The sequence below is a fragment of the Lepidochelys olivacea genome (assembly GCF_965140295.1).
Source record: "Lepidochelys olivacea isolate rLepOli2 genome assembly, chromosome: 7".
NCBI lineage: Eukaryota > Metazoa > Chordata > Testudines > Cheloniidae > Lepidochelys > Lepidochelys olivacea.
In genome coordinates, this window is record NC_140417.1 from 83893034 (window position 1) to 83906737 (window position 13704).

The 13704-nt window shown below is 46.7% G+C and overlaps 1 protein-coding gene across 1 annotated transcript in view; it reads right to left on the bottom strand.

Annotated features, from left to right (window-relative positions):
- CDH23 (cadherin related 23) overlaps positions 1-13704 on the bottom strand; it is a 510961-nt gene that overhangs the window by 474433 nt on the left and 22824 nt on the right. The window contains exon 3 of the mRNA XM_084634348.1: positions 4270-4347. Coding sequence (XP_084490474.1) covers positions 4270-4347 — 78 coding nt within the window. The remainder of the gene's footprint in view (positions 1-4269; positions 4348-13704) is intronic.

Here is a 13704-nt window from a genome sequence, read left to right on the forward strand (position 1 = left end):
GCAACCCCTTTAGTGTGGAAGACCTCCAAGGGGTCCCACTCCTTTCCTCAGAATAGGCCAGGCAGCCTCACCGCCTTGCAGGTGAGCATCTGGGCTCCAGCACTTCTGTTTCACGCTGTGATTTCTGCTCAGCGAGTCCAGATGAAATAGACTCTTGATAGAGACTTGTACACTCTTCCGTGACTAATGCACCTCAGCAGGTATTTACAGTGACACTCAAGCAGTGTTTTCAAAACAGAGTAGGATTTATTAGACAGCTGGCACACAGCACTGGAAGTCCCTAGGTTAGCACAGAGAAATAAAGGTTAAAGTATAGTCCATTCTGGCCGAACCAGCACAAACTACCAGCCAGGTTACAGTGGATCACGTCTTTGGCTCTGTCATAAATATAAAGGGAAGGGTAACCACCTTTCTGTATACAGTGCTATAAAATCCCTGCTGGCTAGAGGCAACATCCAGTTTACCTGTAAAGGGTTAAGAAGCTCAGCTAACCTGGCTGGCACCTGACCCAAAGGACCAATAAGGGGACAAGATACTTTCAAATCTTGGAGTGGGGGGGGGGTTTGTTTGTGCTCTTTGTTTACATGGTTGTTCTCTCTTGGGGCTGAGAGAGGCCAGACAGAAATCCATCTTCTCCAACCCATCCTAATCCAAGTCTCCAATATTGCAACCAGTATAGGTAAGCCAGGCAAGAGGGATTAGTTTATCTTTTGTTTTATGTGAATTTTTCCTGTGTTAAGAGGGAGGTTTATTCCTGTTTTCTGTAACTTTAAGGTTTTGCCCAGAGGGAAATCCTCTGTGTTTTGAATCTGAATACCCTGTAAGGTATTTTCCATCCTGATTTTACAGAGATGATTTTTACCTTTCTTTTTTTTTTAATAAAATCCTTCTTTTAAGAACTGGACTGATTTTTCCATTGTTCCAAGATCCAGGGGTTTGGGTCTTTGATGATTTTGGAACCAATTGGTTAGGATATTATTCTCAAGCCTCCCCAGGAAAGGGGGTGTCTAGGGCTTGGGGGGATATTTTGGGGGAAGACGTCTCCAAGTGGGCTCTTTCCCTGTTCTTTGTTTGAAATGCTTGGTGGTGGCAGCATACGGTTCAAGGACAAGGCAAAGTTTGTGCCGTGGGGAAGTTTTTAACCTAAGCTGGTAAGAATAAGCTTAGGGGGTCTTTCATGCGGGTCCCCACATGTTTACCCTAGAGTTCAAAGTGGGGAAGGAACCTTGACAGCTCTGCCTCTCTCTCTCTGATTCCTTTGCAGCCAGTTTCCTCCAGGAGACAACTCCTTATTCCCTGCCTGTGTCTCAGTCTTTTGTTCTCAAGCTGGAGTCTCTGCTCAGTTTCCCTGCTGAGAGGTGGGGGGCAAACCTCCTTCCTCTTGCTCTGTGGGTTTTAGATGTCACTCTTTCGTCATTGGGACTTTTCCATTGTCTTTTGGGGATTCTGCATCAATATGAGTCACTTTCAGCATGTTCCAGCCAGTCCCTGAACAGCCCTATTCGCTGCGGCCCAGACAGCAGGGTGACATCCTCGCTCACCTCACGTCCTGCTCTGCCCTGAAGAGCAGACCTCACACTCTTAACTGTGCAAAGCGCAGAGGGAAACTGAGGCACACAGGATTCATAAAAATATTACAGAAAATTCCCACTTCACGACAGGTCCTCAGAAAAACTGAATACAAAACTGACGTACCTCCCTGAGGTGGTTGGAAAGACCTAATTCTTGTGATCTGTGCTGTTTTAATCTCTTCACACAAGCACCCTTGACTGGGGTCCCCCATAAATTTTGAAAGCCCGGCTGATGTTTCAGTAGCTTCTAGATTCCTGCTGCATGAATCTGCAGTGTATAAGTGAGAGGAAGGGTGGAACAGGCAGGGGAAGGAGGCAGTGTAAATGGGGCCCCGATAAGATCACAGCTATTAGCCTGCAGATGGAGGCCCAGACCCACAGTCATGCACACACTGGGCTTACAATCAATTTCTTCAGCATTAAAAGCCAGCCACCAGCCCTGATTGAAGAGCACAAGTTTAATGGACTGAGAGCCTGGAAAGAGGCCAAGAAAGCCCCGATCAATTTCTACATTTACTAAAACTGATCACTAGCAAAACAAATAAATAAAATAAAAAGCTACATCTGTCAATCAAAAAATTGCCAGTTTTTTCCAAGGGCACTATACAAAAAAAATCTCTTCTCTACCCAAACTCTCACCTCTTTCGTGACTGACTCTGGCAGCCAGATTGAGTGACTGGGTGTGCACGTGCACATTTGGGGAGTGGGGGAAGGGAGTTACTACTGTCCAAAAAAAGCCTCTCACAGACTTTACACTTCTTCTAACCTCCCTGACCTAACTAATGTCTCTCTCTCTCATTCCCCCACCTCAATTTCTTGTAACTGCTTCTGTGAAAGCTTCTAGGATTTGTTTACTTGCTGCAATGGGAAGCAGGAAAGGAGAGGGAAGTAGGCAACAAGTGACAAGAAGCCCAGGGGAAGTATTGGCTTATTAGTACCGACAGCCAGCTGCGACCTGACATCGTCGTCACTGACAAGGCTCAGAAAAAGATCATCCTCGTCGACATCACAATCTCCTTTGAGAACAGGACCCCGGCCTTTTGCGAAGCCCAAGCTCATAAGCTGGAAAAGTATGCGCCCCTGGCCAACACCCTGAGAGCGAAGGGCTACGAGGTGCAGATGGATGCCCTGATCGTCAGAGCCCTGGGCGCTTGGGACCCCTGCAACGAGCGTGTGCTGCGGACCTGCAGGATCGGTCGACGCTACGCACAGCTCATGAGGCGCCTCATGGTCTCAGACACCATCCAGTGGTCCAGGGACATCTACATCGAACACATCACCGGCCACCAACAGTACCAGGAGGCATGAGCCAGAGCGACATCGTGCATCCACTATGAGAAAGGGACCAAGAGACTTTTTCCTTTGGACCATATGAACTGGAACCATAAACTCACTGAACGTTAAATCTCACCAAATGAGGGTCAATCCATCCTCATCATCGTATCAACTCACTATACTCCACACCTGAACATAGCCATTATATGAACAACATACCCTCATATCTCAATGTCTGTACTTTCACCCGATAACTTTTTACCCCCAATTGGGGATATTGCAGACTATGTATTCCTTATGCCATCCGATCTTAAACTGAACTTCGCACCCCTTGATAATCTGTATGTTATTCCCCGATTACCAGAAACTTCTACGCTTAAACTCTGTACCGTTCACTTTTTTTAAACATCATCTTAAAAATTTTAAATTGATTGTATTACAACAGCACCTAGAATCCTTACTCATGAACCAGGACCCCATTGTGCTAGGCACTCACATTTATTTTACTGTACTATCTATGGAAAGCCAGCCAAAATAAGAGAGAGAGACTGAGGCAATCTGAGACCACACATGCAGTTTGTATAGTACACAATATTATTTTAGTATAAAGTGCAACTAGGCTACAACCCATTTCCGTGGGTAATTTTTCCTCCTCTGGCCCCTCTCAGAGTGGTTCTAGTTATGAGCTACAATTTTATTTAAGAGTCTATTTCCATCCCCTAATGCCTTTAGATAACTCTCACTAGCACCCAGGACTCCGATCCTCTGTTGCCCTCCACCTAAGCTGGTGCAAAGTGGGTGTCAGACACTATCCTTCTGGTCTGGTAACAGTTTACACTGTGCAATGGTGCAAGTGACTAAACATGTTGCTGGGCAACAAAGAACTGGGCCCCCAAGTGTCCCGAGCTCGCTGCTGCGGCTTGGCCTGTCAGAGTACTGTACTGAGCTCTCCCTGGGCGATGCCACTTTGAGAGTGGAGGGCATTCAGCACTTTTTCCAAGATCAGATCCTTGCTCTGGAAGATTTCAGGGCAGAAAGGCATCCCCCTCCTCCCTTGTTTGCATATAAAGCCAATCCAGCTTCCCTACAGGAGAGAAGGCACACAGGATCTGGTGGAGGATGAGCCACACAGTTTGGTACCCTGAATCGATAGCTTAATCAAACAGACATCACACACTTCCCAAGGGAATGCTGCATATTTTCCCCCACTTCTTTTCTTTTGAAAAAAGTTCCATTGTCCCAGGTGGTCTGGATCTTTTCCCCAGTTGGGCAACTTCAAACACACTTCATAGCCCATGTGATGGATGCCTGTTAGCCATTCTGTGCTCCTCCTCCTCCTCCCTCCCCTGTCGCTTTCACACACCCCAAACAGGCCTGGAAACACAATGCAATCTGCTCATTAACGTAAGTGAGGCGCACTCACCCACGGGAGTATCCTCATTGATCAGCAGGTACGTGTCAAAGAAATAGTTGATGAAGTACGGCAGCCGATTGCTCAGACCTGAAAGGATGAAGAAGAAAAATAAGGTTTTTAATTTATTTTATCCTATTTCATTTGATTGGAAGGAGGTTGTGGTAGAGGAGTGCTTGGAACAAACAGCTGGCAGTGCCCTGGGGTCAGCCCTAACTCTCCTCGAGGCTGGCAGCAAGTCATTCAGTCTTCCTGTGCCTTAAATCAGCACAGCTTGAGGGACTCACCTGGTCCCATTCCTCACCCAACTGCCTGTATAGCAGACAGGGTCACACTGTATGCAGTAAAAAGAACGAGGAGTACTTGTGGTACCTTAGAGACTAACAAATTTGCAGTGTAGCTGTAGCCATGGTGGCCCCAGGATATTAGAAAGGAAAGGTGGGTGAGGTAATATCTTTTATTGCACCAACTTCTGTTGGTGAGAGAGACAAGCTTTCGAGCTTACACCGAGCTCTCTGGTCAGGTCTGGGAAAGGTACCCCCAGAGTCACAGCTAAATGCAAATTTATTTGAGCATAAGCTTTTGTGAGCTACAGCTCACTTCATCGGATGCTAAATGCAAGGGGAAGCAGATTGTTTAGCATAAGTACAGGTTTCAGAGTAGCAGCCATGTTAGTCTGTATTCGCAAAAAGAACAGGAGTACTTGTGGCACCTTAGAGACTAACAAATTTATTTGCGCATAAGCTGTAGCTCACGAAAGCTTATGCTCAAATAAATGTGTTCGTCTCTAAGGTGCCACAAGTACTCCTGTTCTTTTAGCATAAGTAGTTAGCACATACTGTAAGGGACCATTCACGGTAGAGTGCCCCGTTAACACCTCTGCAGTCATAGGACACAGATCACTCTATATCTGACCTCTCAGTCCCCATCCTCAAAGGAAACCAACACAATACTTTCAAAAGATGAGCCTGGGAGCTTACATTTATTATTCTGCTAGGCACAAAAAATCATGGGCTGAACAGAGGCACTGGATTTATGGGTTTTATGACTGCAGAGGCGTTAACAGGGTACTCTACCTGTGTAAGCTCAACCAACAGAAATTGGTCCAATAAAAGAGACTGCCTCACCCACCATGTCTCTCTAGGGTTACGCTGTCTCATTCCTGAGAAACAAATAGGGCCCATTATTGAATTGGTTTTCATGGTTCCATGTCTGAACCAGAAGCTGCTCAACAAAGTGGGAAGCTTCATTTTACACACAGGGTGTTCAGCTATCCCAACAGGGGGAACTGCAGAGATACTTAAGCCTAGTCTACACCTAAAACTTACCTTGACCTAGCTACATTGCTCAGGGCTGTGAAAAATGTCAATGCCCTGTGCAATGTAATTAGGTCAACCTAACTCCTACTGTAGAAGCAGCTTCCTTAGACCTAGTTGCCACCTCTCGGAGAGGTGGATTTACTACAGCCGCAGAGAAAACCCTTCCGTCGCTGTAGTGTCTACACTGTAGCCATGTAGCTGCAGGTGTAGTATCTGGAGTGTAGATAGACCCTGAGGCACCATGCAGAGGAAATTAATGACAGGAGAGGAAGGGATGGTAAGGACATGAAGTGGGCCAGGAGTCTTTTGATTCAGTTGCGTCTCTCCCCTGCCCTGGGGGCTCGGATGAGGATGCAGGGTAGATAAAGCACTAAAGCAGCCCGGAACAAAACAGAGGGAAGAACACCCTCGCAGCCCAAACCTGTCACTGCGCTGCTGCTGACTCAGACCAGATTGATTTAAGAGGGGCGCAGAGGCCGAGACTCAGAATGCAGCCAGTGACCAGGGCCTTTCTGCAGGGTGAAGGCGGCGCGAGCAGAAGCACAGGGGTGGGAGACAGCAATTATTGTTTTCGCGCATGATTAACCTCTCGCATTGTTCCCATGGCTGAGAGCCTTTTGCCTCATCAGCCTTAATGCTGCCAAAGCACCACTTTCCCCCCTTCGCGCCGTTATAATTGCCTCCTTTCGCCTTTAATAATGAAGCTCAGTTATTTCAACTCCCTGTTTACTTTGTGAGAGCGAGGCTGAGAGCACGTGTGCCCGTCCCCAGAACCATAGTGGTTGCCACCCCATGGGCTGAGGCTCATTAGCTCTGAGAAAGTTCAGGCCAAACCATGTGGACCAACAACTGCTGCCCAAGCAGTGGGAAAGATTAACTATTGCGGATTTATCATGGGAGCAAGGACAGAGGTGGGATGCAAGGTGGCAGGAGAGAAGTGCAGCAGGTTTCCAAGAGGGCCTAGTGCATTTGACAGATGGGTTTCCCTTGATTTCCAGCCAGGGCTGAAATAGCCAGTACACTCACTTATTAAAAGATGCAGTTTAACTGCCAGACAGCAAACACTATTGAACAAGGGAAGTGGAGATTTTAATTGGCCTGTCAGAAGTGTTTTGCGTCTGATTTCTGTGGGTTCCAGTTTCTGGCTCACCTGGAAAGCAGGGGTGAGTGACTGCAGGAGTCAGGTTCTGTATACAATGTCCGGCTGCCTCTTGGAGCACAGTGCAGTCTGACCCGGAGGCAATTACCAAACCAGCAGGGGCCAACTCAGCCAGTCCAGATCATTGCCTCAAACGTTAGCCCAGCCCTATTAGAAAAGCCAAGGAAATGCCACAGATGCCATCCAGGGGGAAGGATGAGCATGGCCCAGGATTGAGACGGAACAGGTCTGGGTTCAATTTCCTGGCTGTGCACAGACTGCCTGTATAACCTCCTATCCATCACTCTCTCTGTGCCTCAGCTCCCCATCTTTAAAAACAGGAACAATTATACTTTCGTTTTACTACTTTGCCTGTTTATTCTGAAAGCTCTTCAGGGCCACCTAGCACATCAGGGCCTGTATCTTGGTTAGGGTCTTCAGGCACTATTGGAAAACAAAGTAATAGAGATTTCCCTCAAAGTCACTTTACACACTGAAACTAGGTCTTATCGAACAGCAGCTAAAGACTGGTGAGGAAGTGCTGGAGGATGGGTCATAGTGCCTTTGAATAGTTCCCCCTGCCTTTGAATTTCCTGCACTGTCCTCTGCCCCACGGCCCATTAGTTTTGCATGGTCCCAGTCAATTCCATGCTGAAATATGAATTTGTGAATGTGTGAAGTAGCCACATTGCGTAAGCAGTATTGCTAATGCCAGGTATTCAAAAATCATTAGTCAGACACCCCAAAATCATGAGATTTTTGTAAATAATATATTTAAGGATGTTTTATTTGCCTTCTGGTGTTTGAACCTTTAGGGGTCCACATTTTCAAACTCTCCTCCTTGACCGGGAGGGCTAGAAAGATTCTTTTGTTGTTGTTTTGCAGGAGGAGGGGGCTTAAAAAAGGAAAGCTGAAAGTCTCACTAGTGCCATGACTCCAGGAGCTGAGGCTTTAAGGAAGGTAAGTCTTGTGACAAAACCACAAGAGTTGGCAACCCTGTAAGGAGCTGCAAGGCAGGGAACTGGAATGCAGGGTGCTGCAGTAAACACCAGGCCCTGGTGGCTGCTGTGTTAAACTTATATCAGGTTTAAATAAAAATAATTTTGTAGTGTTAAATACAAGCTCTCCATGCCTTCCTAGGGAGGACCCCACAGGCAGGAGCTTGCATTCAGAAGAACATAGGGCCGGCTGGCTAAAGAGAAACCAACAGGGAGGTTGCCTTGACAGCCATGCTGAGCCCATCAAATCCTGGCTGTGTATATCTGAGACAGGTGGATAGACAGAAGCATACGTCTCAGGAGCACGTTGGAGCCTGCAGACTAGAGCCTAGCCATCAGGCACCCAAAAAAGCCAGGCCTGGAGAGTTCACCTTTGGGGATTGATATTTCTTTGCTGGAAAACTCAAGAAAGAATACCATGAAATTATGGGCATTTCATTGTCAGATGATAGTGACAACGAAATTGAGAAGAGGAACAGAATTTCCACTCTCCAACAAGCCAACTGCTAATTCAGCAGAGAATGGCTGTGAAGAACCGTCTTCCTGCAAAGCTTATCAACAGCTTACACTTTCTTTCCTAGCTCTTGCCTGCTTCCTCAACACTCTGTTCACTAGCATTCCAGCATCCTGGCAGCGGGGGACGTTTCAACACACTCAGTTGCCACCCAAGGATCATTAATGCCCTCTAGTTGCATGGACTAGCAAGGCCACACTCATTTTGAGACAAGAGCGTCCTGCTTGTGCACCAAATTCACCTTTCTGCACTTTTCTTGGCTTCACCTTCCTCCTGGATGTCCCTTAGGGAAAAGTAGAAGGTAATAAAACAATTATACCTTTTCTATAGGGTTTTTGAACAACTCTGTAGAGAAGTGACTCTGCTATAAAATTCTACAGGACAGTTACAAAAACCCTATGTAAGTAACAGAGAAGAATATCCTTACTGTAAGTATTTTCCATGGAACCCGAATAAGTTTCTATAGAAATGTATTCATTTCATCTCAAATTTGATAGGACTCATTCTTAAGGGAGAAACCTCCAGGCTCTATGCTAGCTGCACACACAGGATGAAAGGAGAGCTGTGTGCTTAGATCCCTTATACATTTGCATGACTCTGAACTTGGAGGCTCATGGCCTCCATTTCCCCCAACCACCCCAGCTCCTTATCTCCACGGGCCCACCTCTCGATGGCTGATCTGTACTAGAGACATTCTACAGCTGAAGTATCTGTTGTTCCCTGGTGCTCTCGCAACAAACAATGCCTGCTACACTGACAGCCACCACAGTCAGTGGGGACTGAACCTAGGATCGTCAGCACTGCAGTCTCACTCCAAAAAACAAACAAAATAAACCACCACCTCACAGGGCTCTACTACTGAGAACTCCGTTAGCTATGAGTAGCAGCTATAGAGTCACTAGGGCCAGCCACCAGAGGGAGACAGGATCCTCATTACACTGCTCCTACATGCTCCCAAAATACCTGTGAAACCAGTTACAAGGAAACATTTATCTCTCCCCAACTAGTATCTTGGTTCTCACCTCAGGTGGCTACCCTAGATCAAGTCTTTCCATTGGCTGATCAGTAGTGATGTCATAGTTTGTGAGCTTACAACAACATCCATGAAGTGTTGATAGGAGTAGGAGGTATAAACACTGGGTACTCTGTCCTGCCAGTAGAAGAGGTTGGCTGACAGACACAGATGCTGGCCTTAGCCTGGTGGAGAAGATAGGAAGGAGCAGGGAAGGGTTGCCACTTAACCAGAGAGAAGTACTGGTTTCATAGGATCATAGAATATCAGGGTTGGAAGGGACCTCAGGAGGTCATCTAGTCCAAACCCCTGCTCAAAGCAGGACCAATCTCCTACTAAATCATCCCAGCCAAGGCTTTGTCAACCTGACCTTAAAAACCTCTAAGGAAGGAGATTCCACCACTCCCTAGGTAACCCATTCCAGTGCTTCACCACCCTCCTAGTGAAAAAGTTTTTCCTAATATCCAACCTAAACCTCCCCCACTGTAACTTGAGACCATTGCTCCTTGTTCTGTCATCTGCTACCACTGAGAACAGTCTAGATCCATCCTCTTTGGAACCCCCTTTCAGGTAGTTGAAAGCAGCTATCAAATCCCCCCTCACTCTTCTCTTCTGCAGACTAAATAATCCCAGTTCCCTCAGCCTCTCCTCATAAATCATGTGCTCCAGCCCCCTAATCATTTTTGTTGCCCTCTGCTGTTGGTTCATTACACAGCAAAAACTAAAAGGAAAAGAAAGCCAGAAATAATGATTCTGGGAAGGACCAAGTAGCTTGAACAAGGTGCACTGATTTCAGTTTCTGAGTTTGGGGATGTTTATAGCAGTGAATGGTGAATTGCTAGCATTGGAAGTAAAGGGCAAAGGGGCAACTGGAGTGAGAAAAGCTCACAATCATGTGTCTGCAGGAAAGTGATGTATTGCCAAGCTGCCAAAACCTGTAGTGAGAGAGAACTGGCAGGAAAACAAAAAGCCTTAGCAGCCTTAAGGTCACAAACTTATAACAGGGAAGAAAAATGGGCAAAGAGGAGGATTTAGCACTCACAGCTTAAAGATATAGAGTGGAGAAGGGATTGGGGGCAATAGCTAACATCAGTGTTTTACCTCTTTGAAGACTGGATTCAAATTCAGGTTGTCACACCAGCCAAAACAAGTTTGGTGCTTTCAGTCTATTCCCAAGTGTCTGACATCCCCGCACAAGTGAGCATGACAGACAGACAGCTTGGGAGAGGCTCCCAGCCAAGGGCTGCAATGAAGTGAAGGGGCAGAGATCTTATAGGTGCTTACAGGTGCTTGAAGTAGTTTGCATTATATACAGGGTTTACAGTTTAGTTCAAAGGCTCTCAGCACCCCTGGTACAAAAATTGTCCCAGCAGCTCAGAGATCTGTGTTGGAAGCTTTGATGTGCCTGGTCCTAGCTGGTGCTTTTGGATGCACACTTTCCAAAGTGCCAAAATTCACCCTCTAGAAATACGGAAACAAAAGTAACCTAAGGGGCATCAAGCATTTAGCATACAGGAATGGAGTTGGGAAACCTACGTACTCACTCATCTGGGCTCCCACAGACACCTCCTGTGTCACTTACTCTCTCCCTAAAATAGGGATAATGCTTTTCCCATGGCTACCTCACAGGAGCATAGGGAGGATTACAGGATCAGTACTTGTGAAGTGCCTTGAGGACTCCAGTACTAAGCACCTGGAAAAATAACAACACACACAGACAAAATGGTTCATTCAATGCTAATTACTCTTCCAGAGGGTTGGAAGTCAGCGCGCACTGATTGGTGTTCCAGGGTGGGAGGTTACGAGGTGGAAGATAAAATTCACAAGACCAAAAAGACCTTCTCTGTGGCCAGGCAATTTTTTAAAATAGTAGTTGAAAGTACTTGCCGATAATCGACCACTAAAGTCTCTGCACGCCCTGCTGGGCAGCTGCTTTCTGAGATCACCTGCCACATACAAAGCAGACCTCTGAATAACAGGCATTTCATTTCAAGCCCCTAGTGGGCAGTTTTTTCTAAAGACTGAGCGGCCTTGGCTTTGTAGAGCAGACTCGTCTTGATTCTCATGATGCCTTATTTATATTATACAGTACATTAGAAATCATGGTTACAGCTTCTAAACCAGCTGTATCAGGATGTTTGATGTATTTGATCTGTCAGATCACAGACCATCCGTGATCCAGCTATGGTGCTTAGATACCCCAGGGATAGGCACCTGGGATAGACAGAACAGGGGCAAGGAGGTGGGGTCCTGAAACATGACTTCTCTCTTCTTCTGTGCATCCCAGTGTAAAGAGCGAGTTGTGTCTCTGACATGATGGCTGTCCCCAAGAAGATGGGCTGTCAAAATTCAGATGAGAAGGAAAAAGAAGTGCTGGGAGGGGCGGGGGCGGATTTGGAATACAAATAAATGTAGGTCAGAGATACAGAGCCTGAGGAACAGGAGTCATCCGGAAACCATTTGGAATCAATTTAAATATACACATATAGGCTCGATTCTCAGCTGCTCATGGTAGGCACAGCGTTCAGGAGAAGGCAGCAAAGGTGGCTGTAAAGCACCTTTCCATTCCCCTAAATACTGGGGCCAGCCAGAAGATAAACAGGCCCCCAGGGCATGTTAGAGCCATCTAGGGCAGCAGTTCTCAACCAGGGTTCCCGGGCCTCTGGACGACTGTGAGCACGTTTCAGGGGGTCTGCCAAGCAGGGCCAGCATTAGACATGCTGGGGCCCAGGGTGGAAAGTCGAAGCCCTGCTTGTGGGGCAGAAGCCCAGGGCCCCAAGCCCCACCACCAGGGGCTGAAGCCAAAGCCTGACAAATTTAACTTCGTGGGGCCCTCTGTGGCATGGGGCCACTGACAATTGCCCTGCTTGCTACCCCGTAACGTCGGCCCTGGTTTTTATAGGCAGAAAAACAATTGTTGTGCCATGGGTGGGCTGTGGAGTTTTTCTAGCATGTTGGAGGCCTCAGAAAGAAAAAGATTGAGAACCCCTGATCTAGGGAGCATTCTACTTAGCAGGAACGGCTGGCAGGGACTGCACTCCTGACCATCCCTTCTCCCCTCCCAGGCCATGCCCTTGCATGTCCCCAATGTGAAAGGAAGCAGGTGTCAGACAACTATGCAGGCTTTATGCTCCTGAGGGAAACCTGGTCTTTCCCTTTAGGTCAGCTTTAAATCCTCACTGGAGTGGCACAAAGGGGACTTAATCTGGGCCAAGTATGTAGCTCATATTTTTGCTACTATGTCTTAGTGGGGAAACAACAGTTACTTTAAGTGTGTAGTGTTATCAAAGGGAGACATGCTTGCTGTTGTTTCTCAGAGTCACATACAGGCAAACAAACCCCCATACAAAGAGTTTCCACCCCACCAATTATTCCTGCACCAATCCAATTTTTCTGGGGTGGCACGATACGCTTTTACAACAGATAAGCAGCCGTTTGAAACTTCTCTGAGTCTGACATGACCCTGTACCATTTGCAGCAGGCTCATGATATCAGAGGTGCTGGGACAATTCATATTGTGGGGGTGCTGAGAGCCATTGAACCAAACTGTAAACCCTGTATATAATGGAAACCACTACAAGCCAGGGGGTGCAGTAGCACCTTCGGCACCCCTAATTCCAGCACCCATGCCTGACATGACGATACAGAGATCACAACAAGCTTATTCTAGGCAGCAACATTAGAGCCACTGAGCCTCCAGACACAACAATACACTAGGGAGGAAAGGGAGCTGCTTCTCCTATATCCCCAGCATTGACGACACATCAGCATTCCCAAAAAGTTGGACACTACCACTCTGCTTTTCTGGCTACCACATGGGCCCTGTTTAAGTACAGACAAAAATAACTTGCTTGAAAAGCTAAGCCTTGTTGTGATGCTTGGGAGCCTTCTCATGTTGCCTGGGATCTGCATTGTGTTACATTGTTACCTTGCGTGGGAGTTTTGCCAGGTGGGTATTTTAGAGGGCGGCTGCTGATCTTGTCGACACTTTATCACTAACCGTTCTTGTGCATGTGAGAAATGAGCCAAACTGCTGCTAACGTCATTAGCTTAGCAGGAGAGAGGAGGATTTCAGGGGGGTCCACAGCAGAGCAGTCTCCTTTACTTGCTGTGAGGTTTACAGGAACCTGTAAATGTCCCGTTGGGATTATAAAGCTGTTTCACAGTTAAGGAATGGATGTTACTGCATGGAATATATTAAACAATTTGTTTAATAATCTTCTTGCTGAAGTCTACTTAAACAGTGCGAAGAAAGTGCTGCCACGCGCACTGGTAATGTTCCCACTCTTGTGTAGCTACTGTTGACGTCCACTTTACATATTAGCCTTTTGTCTGCTTGTTTTAATTTCCTTTAAGTTTTATTTACTCACCATTTAATCCTGCTGTACAGACAAAAAAACATCATAAGGAAGAAACAGTATTTTCCCTTCCACGCACACTCCCTCAGCACAGTGTTTACCTACCGC